Source organism: Mesoplodon bidens, assembly GCF_964165515.1.
Source record: "Mesoplodon bidens genome assembly, chromosome: 4".
Taxonomy (NCBI): domain Eukaryota; kingdom Metazoa; phylum Chordata; class Mammalia; order Artiodactyla; family Ziphiidae; genus Mesoplodon; species Mesoplodon bidens.
In genome coordinates, this window is record NC_138160.1 from 29,099,181 (window position 1) to 29,112,157 (window position 12,977).

Consider the following 12,977-nt stretch of genomic DNA (forward strand, 5'->3'; position numbering starts at 1 on the left):
ATCAAGCTTTACTCATAAGGTCAAAGATGCAGATCATGGAGATGATAAATGGAATATCTCCTGCCTTACCGGTAGACAAAAGGATGTCACAGTCATCAATGATTACAGCCACTGCCAGAGCTGGTGGCCCTGAGGGAACTCAGGAAGAGAAGAATACCTGCCATCTAGCAGCCATCAGGCTGCAGCCACTCTCTATGGTGAGCCCCAAGGAAACTCAGGATGTAAAAACACAGGATACTGGCCCCAGATAGCTGAGGTGCATTTCAAAGGCATGATTTCAGTGAGCCCAGACTCTTGCATCTTCCCATACATAGAAAGCGCTAAATTCCTTAACTCCGGATATCTGGTTTTCTTTAATTAACAGTAATCTTTTGATGTTCCGACTACCTGCCCCTTGTTGCAAAGCTCCTATATATCCTAGCTCTCCCCTCACCTCCTCAGAACTCCTGAGCTGTTCTCTCGGGGTTACTTGAGATACTGCCTCCCAGGCTTGAAGTCCTAAAAATTCCTGCCAAATGAAACATAACTCTCAACTTTGAGGTTGTGAATACTTTTTTAGTCAGCAGAGACATGATCAGACAAAGCAGAGGTCTGGGAAATCTCACTTGACACCACAGGACCTTCCTTCCTTCATTGGACCCATACCCCCTGTTACAAGCTGAATTGCATCCCTTTAACATTCATATATTCAAGTCCTAATCCTAGTACTCAGAATGTGGCTGTATTTGTGTTGCAGCAAAAATAGAAATGAAGTGTTCCTTTTCCTGAGAGCAAGGAAAACAAAGGGAGCAGTGAACACGCTAGAGAAGAAATGTAACCTGGCCTGAAAGAGTTAATCACTCCTAGTTTTATTTTAACTGTCACTCGTCTGTAGTATCTGTAACTAGATTTGTACTTCACAAAATTAACCTCACTCCCTGACACTATGTAAATTACATTCTGCACCTATCACCCCTAACTGCGTGAGTTACATCCTGTGCCTATCACTCCCTAACCTTATTACATCCCAGGGCTTACATTCCCTATGCCCCCTTGTAACAAATGACCCCCTGTAGCTTTTGCATTTCAGAGAGAAGGTTGCTGGCTGATAAAGCAGAGACAAACGAAGCCAATTACCGGAATGCTGGACCCCAATTACTGGGCTGCCTGACGTCACCTATGACTGTTTTGAAATAATGCAAAGGAAAAAAAAGAATGCAAGACATTCACTACTTCGATCCTTATCACATACCCTCCGGACTGCAAGCCCCACGTATAAAATCTTCTTCGATTCCCCAAAGAGGGGGGAACAGTTCTTGAGGCTCTAGCCTGCTGTGTCTTCCCTTCTGCCTAACAGAAAAATACAGCTCTCTCTCCCATCCTTCAAAATCTCTGTCTCTGTATTTCTGTTTGCCATCGGTGCACAAGAGAAGCCGAGATTTCAGCAACATTTGGAGATAGGGCCTGTAGAGGTAATATGGGTGGGTCCTAATCCAGCATGACTGGTGTCCTTATAAGAAAAGATTAGGACATGGAACACACAGACCAAGGGACAATCTTGTGAGGACAGAGCAGAAGGCAGCCATCTGCAAGCCAAAAAGAGAAGCTTCAAAAGAAACCACACCTGTTGACCCTATGATCTTGGACTTTTAGCCTCCAGAACTGTGAGAAAATCAATTTCTGTTGTTTAAACCATCCAGTCTGTGGTCTTTTGTTATGGCAGCCCTAGCAAACTAATACACCCTCTGACCCATGATTATAGATGAGATCTCTAATGAGGTTCTCAGGTCACCAAACAGACTATATCCCAGAGAATTATTAGCTATGGAACCATGCTTCCTAAATTCTGGATTTATTTAGCATAATTAATCCTGTGGCCAGGGATGATGCCGAAAGCTCAGCTTCTCTGTACACTGGTGCCAAATCAAATCTCAGAGACAGAGTTTTGGGTGAAGTAGAAAAGGATAGCTTTATTACTTTGCCAGGCAAAGGGGGACACAGTGGGCTCCTGCCCCGAAAACTTATGTGTCCCAACCCAAGAGGATTTCATAAGGAGTTTTATAACAACGCTTCCCAAGGGTGGGGTTGCTGACAAGATTAGGGTGTGTGCAGGGTCTCAGTGGCTGGTATCCTAATCTAGATGAGCTTCTCTGGTCCCTTTATTTTTATTTTTATTTTATTTTTTTTACATCTTTATTGGAGTATAATTGCTTTACAATGGTGTGTTAGTTTCTGCTTTATAACAAAGTGAATCAGTTATACATATACATATGTTCCCATATCTCTTCCTTCTTGCGTCTCCCTCCCTCCCACCTTCCCTATCCCACCCCTCCAGGCGGTCCCTTTAATCTCGCCTCAGGTGGTTTCCTGGCTGCTCCTCCCTTGATTAGCAACTGTTTGAATCTGCCCTGTGGAACTCAGGGAAGGTCATGGAGGCTGGAGTCTTTCCTGCAAGAAATGGGGGACAAAAAGAGGCCTCCATGCTCAGGAGCCCCACAGGGCCCCTCTCGGTTTCACTCCCCCCTTTTCTTTGATACTCCTCAATCTTGAGGAGAACAGATGTTGGAAGAGAAAAGGGAACAATTGTTTCGGATAGAGATGTTAATCATAAACTCAGCAGAGGAACGCAGTTTTAGGGGGACTCAGTTTTAATCCCCACTTCGGTTTTATCTTTCCCCAAATCTTTCAGGGAATTGGGCTACCAGTGCTGTGACTACTTCCTGCTGAGATGGGGCGTAGTCCTGAAATAGGAGGGAAGGGGGCAGGACACAACCTTCGAAAGAATGACATCGCCCAAGGACATGACATAAACTGATTAGAACCAAATGGGTCCAAGATGGCAGACAAGTCGACTTCCACTGGAACTTGAGCCTCAGTATATGCTCACTGTAACACATCAGCAAGCTAAATAACACACCCACAGGTACCATGACAGTTCCAAGCCTGACCATAAGGATCCAAAAGTGGGTGGTGGCCCAATTCCTGGAAATGCCTGCCCGTCCCCCTCCCCTCCCAAATAGCTGGAATTCTCCTCCCACTCATTAGCCTATGAAATTACCCACCCCTATAAAAACTGATAACCCCATACGCTGGTGCCTTTCTCACCTTCTGAGATGGCTCACACTCTGGGGAGTGTGTTTTTCTCTAAATAAATCCACTTCTTACCTATCACTTTGTCTCTCACTGAATTCTTTCTGCAATGAGACATCAAGAGCCTGAGCTTCATTAAGTCCTGAGACCAGGTGTGTGATCCAGTTGGAAGACTGCAGGTTTTGGCTGGGTTTGAGTCCCAGCTGCATGGGTTCAGGTCCCAATCAGGGTTTTGGCTAGGCCATGCCATGCGAGGAGATGTTTTGCAAGATAAATGGCCTTTTTACTTTACATCCTCACCTCCTCCCCCTTTCTGTTCTATAAAAGAAACTGGCATCCGCACCCTGATAAGATGTTTTCTCCAGGACCCTGGTCCACCATCTTCTTGGTCTTCCTGCTTTCCAAATAAAGTCTCTATTCCTTGCCTCAACACCTCATCTCTGATTTATTGGCCTGTCGTGTGGTGAGCAGAGAGAGCTTGGACTCGGTAATACTGCCATTTTGGTGCAACAGACACAGTTAGAGGTAAGAGGAGTGACATCCAGAACTTTAGTAGACAGAATAGATCTCATTTCCTTAGGAAATCAGAGAACAAGTCTGAAGCCAGTTGTTTCCAAACCATTCCCTGTATGGGGAAAACCCTTCAAGGCAATCCCGAAGACCTGGAAATAGGAAGCTGACCACATACCTAGCAGTTAGAATTATCAAAAGGACCAGCATATGAATCTATAGGTAGAAGGTATGAGAAACGATAAGAAAACAGAATTTTCATTCAGTTTGTCAGAACAAATACTTAAAGTTTCCCAAAGGGTGAGATGTCAGGAGTCTGCTCACTGGCTCTAGGCAGGCTTGGCTGGTCAGTCTCTGGTAATCTCCTTGCTCTGGTGTGATGTACCCATGGTTTTGAACTAACTGTTTAATTTTTACCTCCTGTGTTAGAAATGTTTCTCTTTCTTTACTCTTAGGAGCTAAGAGTGAAACTGAGTGGGGCCCTATGGGGCTCCCAGGCATAGAGGCCTTTTTGTCCCCCATTTCTTGTAAGCAAGACTCCAGCCTCCATGACCTTCTTTGAGTTCCAAAGGGCAGATTCGAACAGTTGCTAATCAAGGGAGGCACAGCCAGGAAACCACCTGAGGTGAGATTAAAGGGAGCAGAAAAGCTCATCTAGTTTAGGAGACCCACCACCTGAGACCCTGTACACACCCTAATCTTGTCAGCAACCCCACCCTTTTGAAACTCTGCAGAAGAAAGAAGAATGCAAGACTGTTACTGGGTTGATCCTTATCACATACCCCTGACCAGGAGCCCCGACTATAAGACCTCTCCCTATTCCCAAGGGAGTGGGGCACAGATCTTGAGGCACTAGCCTACTGTGTTCCCTCTTTGTCTGGCAAAGAAACAAAGCCACTCTTTCTTTTCCTCCATAACTCTGTCTCCATATTTCTGTTCGACATCGTTACACAGAGAGCCAAGATTTTGGCATCAGGACTAGTTCCCTGTATATAATTCCATAAGGGCTCAATCCTAGCCTGATTCTAGGGGCCACCAGCATACAGAGAGCAATTGGCAAGACCCTGTCCCATTTTAGACGTGTTTTCTGGCATAGCTTTTTTAGGGGAACCACTAACAAAGCTAACCACCTGCCCTGTCCAGGCAAGATAGTAGCCACTTGCATGAGTTATCTTACAAAAGGAGGTCCTGGTAAGGAATGTGGAACTAATAAGCTACCACCAACCAGAAGAATTTGGGAAAGTTCAAACGGAGAGAGGACTCGCCAGTCCATATGTCCTACCAACCTCCCAGAATCCTTCTTGCTGGAATCCATGTTGGCTGAGTGATGTATGCGCCACCAGAAAGGACCCTGAGTCAGAATGATTGGTCAGAGACAACCTGGAAACTAATCCCATCACCATAAAACCCGAGACTGAGAGCCTCATGGCAGAGCAGTTCTCCTGGGTTCCCTTACCCTGCTGCTCTCTGCCCAGGCGCCCCTTCCCAATAAAGTCTCTTGCTTTGTCAGCACGTGTCTCCTCGGACAATTCATTTCTGAGTGTTAGACAAGATCCCACTCCTGGGCCCTGGAAGGGGTCCCCCTTCCTGCAAAAAATGACCACTCTGGCAGGATCTCTTCTTCTCTATGACTGACATCCTGACCACTCGGAGTACTCAGGGACCAGTTTGCCTGCTGACGGACCAGACTCAGAGGCCGCAACCAGGACCGTTTTATCCTTGGTCTCCTCCTGACTCAGACGACTGGCCAGAGAGCCCTGACAAGGAACTCTGGGTAAGGAACTTTATTGACCTCTTTCCCCTTCCCTCTCCCTTTCCTCTTTTCAACCCCTCCTATCCTACCCTTTTTTCTTCTGTCCTGGTCCTGGACGCAGGAGTCTGGTTGAAGGACCTCAGCCTGACCTGAGGGATGGAGCCTGATCACCTCTGGTGGGCAGAGAACTCGAATTCTGGTCTGGTATCTGGTTTCTAGTTTCTGATAGAGCTGAGTTCCCATCTTCCCTTCCTAGAAGACTGGGGAAAAGTCCCGTAACACCTGGGCATCTGCAGGTGACAGGTGCCTTTGATGTGCACCTTAGCTATCTAGGGCCAGGATCCTGGTTTTCTCCATCCTGAGTCCCCTCACAGCTGCAGTAGCTGATGGCCTGATGGCTGCAATATCCTTTGTTTACTGATGTGGCAAATGATATTCTGATATTCTTCATCCACACATCCATGCACTTTCCCGTTTTTACTTATCTTCCTTCACTGAGTTGAAAACTCATGGAAGGTAAGACTTGTACTTTAAATGCTGAGTCACTCCTGGAATACCACAGTACCTTTGCACAGAGTAGATGTTTATCAATTCCAGCCAGGCCCTTTGTAGTTTACATTTGATCATTCTATCCTCTGTTTAACTATTATTGACTTCAGCTTTTACTCACAATGTGTTCAACAAAATTCCTTCAGTATAATTTATTCGTTGTCCAAGGTTCAAATGTAGCCTTTTCTACCCTGGAAAATCACCCAACCTAATCATTATATGAAGGTACTCTACCCTGTACTGCATTTCTGCAGCAAGCATACACCCATGTGTTTCATTTGTAGAGTTTGCCTTCATTTGGGGTTTGGAATTTTAAAGTTGGTTGCTTAGATGAGATATTTAAATTTCCCATGACACCTACATACTACCTCCTTTTCAGAGCCTCAGTTTTAGGAAGACTCATAAAAGCAGTCTTCCAGGTATAACTCTGGTCATTGGTGAAATTATGAAACTATGATAATTACCTTGGCCTTCTCCCACCATCCATACTACCCACTCTTCTTCACACTTGGGACTTATTTGCCAGCCCAAAGTGCTTTCTACCTGCCTGCAACCAGATCTTGGGTGTCTCTACCAAGGTGAACACTGGAATTTAGGCATCAACATAGAAAGACTTCAAATGTGTGATGAAGGTCCCTTCCCCTCAGGGATACTGATTTCATCACAGGACCCTCTAAACATCAGAGTCTTAAAGACCCAGAGGGTTGAAGTTAGAACAGTAGAATAACTGAAAAGTCGTGTTTTTTGTAGACAGTGACCCTGTTCTGTGCCCACACCATCGATTGTATGGCTGTTTACATCATCTGCATGAAAATATTTTAACTTTGTGTTAACAAACCGTAGTGACTTATAATTGTATGACTATTCAACTTTATTAAAAACATTCTAAAAACGTTTAACAAAAGTGGGTTTATTTCCATATAATGCTTATTACAGTTTTCTTGCTTCAGTTTTATCTAAAGCCAGGCCAATATCTTACTCTAAGTCACTTTATTAGTAATGCATGCTCTTTAGATATGAAGTCCTTTTGGGCAACATGCAATATTCAATTATCTATTGACAATGCACTTCTAGGAAAGTTATGACATTTGGTAAGAGTAAACTTCAACCCCATGACCTTATACCGAGGTGGGGTGGGGGAGGGAGAATATACACAAAACCACAAAAACATTACCAGTCAAGCACATTATAGCTAGCATCCATTCACTTTAAAATAGCATTGTATATGGATTCAGGAAGAGTTTCAAAATACTTGTAGATCAAAAGGAAAGGGTCAAAGACTGGCATGCATGTGGAACACATGATTAGCTAAAAGGGCAGCTCTAATTCATTATCTCTGCTTCTAGCTATAGGGGGTAATCAATACAAGATACAAGTAAACTCATAGTTAAAAAGCCTTTGTGGAAATTCAAATTGTAACAGAAAATAAATTAAGGGCTCATTACTTCTAAGGGAATTCATTATGTAATATTTGTTAGATGGACATCTCTGTAGTGTATTTTAAATATGACTCAACATCAAGGTAAACGCATATTCCAATGATTCTTTGCTTAAAGTAAACCAATTTGGGGTACTGTCATCAGAACTTATGGCACATTCTCATGAGTATCTTTTTGGTGGCAAATTTAATCCTTTGAGAATTGATTTTTGGGGAGGTATAGGCAAAAGTCAAGTGGCACAGCTGCTCTGCGAATATTGATTAAATATGGTAATCAAAGAAGTCACATAATTTTTTTTTAAATATACAGATTTTTTTTTATTTTTTGGCTGCGCTATGCAGCTTGCAGGATCTTAGTTCCGTGACCAGGGATTGAATCCGGGCCATGGCAGTGAAAGCACCGAGTCCTAACCACTGGACCACCAGGCAATTCCCATATAATTTTTTATTTTTAAAAAAGATTAAACAATTTTATTATATGTCTCCTAAGTGAAATACCCTTATATTTTGTATACATTAGTTTGGCTGTATATGTTTGGGTTTACAGCTCCTTAAACATGCCATGTCAGTGTGTATATAGTATACTAGGGTAATTTCTAAGCTGATAGAAAAGTGGGTGATTATATCCGTACTGTATGGACCTACACTCACTGCAGGCCAAAGTCAACAAAGCTCTGCTGTAATGTAAGAGATGCAAAGGAAAAGAGTCAATCTGATAATCCAGATCTGGTAAGCCCAATTCTGGATCACAGGAAAATTCTATTTCCAAAAATATAAGCCATTAGAAGTCAAGATTTAATTATAGCACTATCCTTATAAAAAAAGGAGGAGTCAATTATTTTTGAGCATTGTGAATACTTCTGCTATCTTAAAGCTATCTGGAATTACTAAAAAATACCTATACTTTATCCATGAATATTGACCCACTGGATCAAAGTGTTACTTCCCAGTCTAGACTTTACAAATATTTCTGGTACCTTGATCCAGGCAAGTGCCCCCTATTCTTTCCTTGGCCCCATCATAATCACTGCATCCTGTTTTCTGAAACGTTGTAAAGAATGAGGAACCCAGGGCATCCCTGGTGGTGCAGTGGTTGAGAGTCCACCTGCCGATGCAGGGGACACAGGTTCGTGTCCCGGTCTGGGAAGATCCCACATGCCGTGGAGTGGCTGGGCCCGTGAGCCATGGCCACTGAGCCTGCACGTCCGGAGCCTGTGCTCTGCAACAGGAGAGGCCACAGCAGTGAGAGGCCCGTGTACCCCAAAAAAAAAAAAAAAAAAAAGAACGAGGAACCCAGACCTTCAGGGGTTCCTGAATGTTGCTATTAGAGCCTCCAATACTCTTTGCAAATGACTTCTCTGATGGGAACCATTATTTCCAACCTGTATCAAGAAGGGAACTCTCTTTTAGGTGCCTAGGAAAGAGTGATAAATGTTCCTGGGTATATTAGTCAAGGTCACATGGGAAGACTGTTTTGTGGTTTATTCTTCTGAGCTCCTGAGTCATCCCTCATTACTGATGTACCTGTAGTATGATTAGCAATGTAACCAATAAAATATTTTTTAATACAACATGTAGAACCATCAAATCTAAAGTCCCTCATCATGACAATACCAGCTCAGCTATAAGTCTTCGCAAAAGTGGAGCTGGTCTATTCATATTTTACTTAGTTTCAAAGAGCAGGAAGCCTGCAAAGGTGGAGAAGCGCTGGTGGTCCCCGTGAAGAGCGCCATTGCCCATTCTCAGCCAAACCTCATCCCCTTTGGCCAACTTCAGCACTGCATGGTTGCTGGATGTATCTGATTTCCCCTTTGTTTCATAACTAGAAAGAAAAAAAAAAAGGCACCAACTACTTAGTCTTTGCAGTGAACAGCCAGCTCTTTACCAAAATCTGTCCTCTCTTCTCTTCTGGAGTCTCACACAATTACGTATAGTCCTGGGATTAAATTCTCTAAATGACATGTGAACAGAAATGACATGTGCCACTTATATATAGGATTCACCAATACAGCTCTCACAAACAGCCCCCCTGCTCCTTCCTCATTATGACTGTGTGGAATGCTAATGACAATGACCAGCATGACCTTGGAAGCCATCTGTTGAAGCCCGAGTGTTTGAAGACTGTGCCATGAGAAGTAAAGGAATTTCTATCATGTTCAAGCCCTTGGACCAATGTTATAGCAGTTCAGTCCACCTTAACTAATTGAGAATTTGGTTCTAAAGAAAGGTGCTGCCATAACGCAAACTAAAACATGTTGCATTGGCTCATGGTCAGGCAGAGAGCAGTGAGGAAACAGATATTGTGGGCTTGAAAGTTGGAGATCCCTGTCATGCTAGAGCAAAACATTTAGGAAAATGTGATGACTTGGAATAGAATGCCTGATGCATACAAATGTCCACAAGCTTGTTGTTCTTTCCTCCTTCTGACTGTGGCAATGACAATGATGTGAGAATTGGGGAGTCAGTTTTATAGATGGCAGAAATGCTTTCACCGGCCCACATCCCTCAAAAATCTGGTGGAGCAACCCTCCTTCCAAACTCCAGACAATTCCCTTCTCCACCCTTTCCACCCCATCCTTCCCCAACCTGAAACCGGCCAAGAAAAATTGAGTTCTAGTGTGTTCGAGCCACAATATTCTGGATCTCTTTGTTGCAGCATTTCACCTACCTAACTCCTCTTTTTCTCTTTTGGCTTTTCAAAGCCTCTTATTAGAGGCCAGGGTCCAAAAGAAAAAAATATGGTAATCCCCACAAGTCATCAAAAATAACCGAGAAAAGATAACAACCACGAAGTTTTTCACAGAGTTTCACGATACCCATTTATTTAATTATGGGAAAGGTGTTGGCCTCTCTTCCCTACATCTTAAGCTTATATCAGAGCAAATTGCAATATTTCTTTTTTAAATGAACTTTTTTCCAAGGTGCCTAAGGGCCAGGTTGCTAAGGTAAACATCAGAGCCACAACACTGCCTAAAGTAGGAAACCAACTCCCAACCCTTGAACTGCCAGCTCCAGGAATGGTAGAGAAGGCCATCAAAAGGGCTAAACTCGGGGGCTTCCCTGGTGGCACAGTGGTTGAGAGTCCGCCTGCCGATGCAGGGGACGCAGGTTCGTGCCCTGGTCCGGGAGGATCCCACATGCCGCGGAGCGGCTGGGCCCGTGAGCCATGGCCGCTGAGCCTGCACGTCTGGAGCCTGTGCTCCACAACGGGAGAGGCCACAACAGTGAGAGGCCCGAAAAGGGCTAAACTCTAGGCAAAGGGGGCGGACAGTAGGAAAGGAGAAGAAAAGACTGAGAGGGAAGGAAAGAAAGAATGAGTTGAGAAGAGAATACAAATGAGTAGTTATGGGGAGTGTTGCTAGTAATTAGTTCAAGGCCTCTTCTCAACCTGCTTATGCTCAAGTTTATCAGAGTCACTGCTTCCCAAACAGTAATGATAATCTGGCCGTATATTGTACATGGGAGGTCTCAACAACAACAAGGTTTATGCCAGTCTCTGTTGATTCCTATATCCCTCCTGGCATTGGCCATCCTTTGAGCTAACAATGGCAGCATGGATACCTATGATAGAAAAGGCCACTCACCTGTACATGCTGAAGACCGTGTTGCCATTGTGCATGAGGTACACATACACTTCCTCAACGTCCTCGTGCTTCATCATGCTGAAGGTGAAGAAATACACACCTGAAAGAGGCCGATATTTATCCACATTTATATTAACTATTGTACATTGTGGACGGGGAGATAGCAGGGAGATAGGTCACATGACTTCACACTTCTTTTGTTGCTATTCTACATGGTATGTAGGTTCTTCTTGGCCTTTATTTCTATGAGTGTCCCTTTATCTGCTCTCACCTTCAAACTGCTTTACATATTATTGAGACTTTCTCAGTGTGTAGACCATGTTGCCCTAACAAGAATACAAAGTCTTTAAAGGCAGGATTTGGTTGTATCTCATGGCCTCTCCTTGCCCCTAACAAAGTGCAAAGTATATAAACCCATCCCTAGGTTTAGATTAACCATCATTCACACCTTCCTCAGCACACATATGGACAAAGTAGAGAGCCCTGCATGGAGGCACCCATGGTCTTCTGTGGCCTAACAAAATGACCCAAGTGCAACATTGTCCTTAGCCAAAGATAAGAAAGTACTGTAGCACAGTGAAATGTTCATCAGTTCTAATAGCTCCAGCAATTTCTCATGTTATTCATTGTAAGTAGGTGAAATTATGTACAATAAATAGAAAGATTCAACTTTGACTCAGCAGCATGACCTTGCTACTAAAAATATGAATCTTTTTCATTAAAATAACAGCAACATATTTTAAAACATGTTAGTTTTTTTGTAAGAGTCTAGGGCTCCTAATTGAAAGTAACTTAATATACCTGATACACTTTAAATACCAGTGTGGAAAATACCTTCACTGAAAGATTAAGAAGAATCCAACAGTAGAGAGATGAGTGAAAAGGAAAATCTTCCTAACTCTAAACGATCTTGGTTTTAAGAGTGCATTTTGGAAAGATGAATGAATATAAATCATCAAACTCTTATTGATTTCCATGCTACATTTTAAAACTAATGGCCTTGTCTTAATCCATTTGAGCTGCTATAACAAAATACAACAGACTAAGTAGCTCATAAATAACAAAAAATTATTTCTCTCAGCTCTGGAGACTGAAATTCCAAGACCAGGTGAGGGCCCTCTTTCAGGTCACAGACTTCTGGTTGTGTCCTCATATGGTAGAATGGGCTAGGGAGCTCTGTGAGACCTCTTCTGTGAGGGCATTAATCCCATTCATGGGAGTTCATGTGATCTAATCACCTAATTCCATCACCTTGGGCATCAGGCTTTCAACATGTGAGTTTTAGGGGGACACAGTCAGACCATAGTAGACTTTGTAAAAGAAAAACCCAGAAACATCTAAAAAAAACGCAAAAAAAAAACCCAACAAAACACCGCATAGTTCTATGCTGTTTTCCAAAGGTGCAATCAAGTAAAATAGAAGCTCTAAGGCTACCATGTTGATCCATCTGCCTCTGAGTCAAGTTGAACCAAATAAAGATGTATGATTATGCTTAATTTAGTGCCAAGCTGGCATGTTCAATGTGCTGAGAATAAAAGATATGATATAAAAATAAGTCATGTTCATTCATATACCTAAAGATTGGTCCACAGATGAAAAGTAAAGGCAGATAGAAATTAGAGACTCAAAAAAGTAATTTATATGTGTGCAGTTTTTCACATTTTACGAAACTTCTTACTACATGCACACACAACAATTTTCAATGCCTCAAGAAGATAAAGTGGGAATCAAAATGACAGAAAAAGGGACTTCCCTGGTGGTGCAGTGGTGAAGAATCAGCCTGCTAATGCAGGGGACACAGGTTTGAGCCCTGGTCCAGGAAGATCCCACATGCCACAGAGCAACTAAACCACAACTACTGAAGCCCACCCGCCTAGAGCCCGTGGTCCGCAACAAGAGTAGCCACTGCAATGAGAAGCCCACCTGCTGCAACTAGAGAAAGCCTGTGTACAGCAACGAAGACCCAATGCAGCCAAAAATAAAATATAATAATAATAATAATAAAATGACAGAAAAAGATACTACTTTTCCTGGAAAAAATGATGTCTATTATAAAAAATAGATGCAGAAGCAT

General features: G+C 43.0%; 1 protein-coding gene across 3 annotated transcripts in view; it reads right to left on the reverse strand.

Annotated features, from left to right (window-relative positions):
* Window positions 1-6,728: 6,728 nt before the first annotated feature.
* C1QTNF3 (C1q and TNF related 3) overlaps window positions 6,729-12,977 on the reverse strand; it is a 29,706-nt gene continuing 23,457 nt past the window's right edge. For all 3 annotated transcript variants that reach the window (XM_081233203.1, XM_081233202.1, XM_081233204.1), the window contains exons 5-6: window positions 10,904-11,003; window positions 6,729-9,141 (exon numbers count right to left, since the gene is read on the reverse strand). In XM_081233203.1, coding sequence (XP_081089329.1) covers window positions 8,982-9,141; window positions 10,904-11,003 — 260 coding nt within the window. In that variant the 3' untranslated portion in view covers window positions 6,729-8,981. The remainder of the gene's footprint in view (window positions 9,142-10,903; window positions 11,004-12,977) is intronic.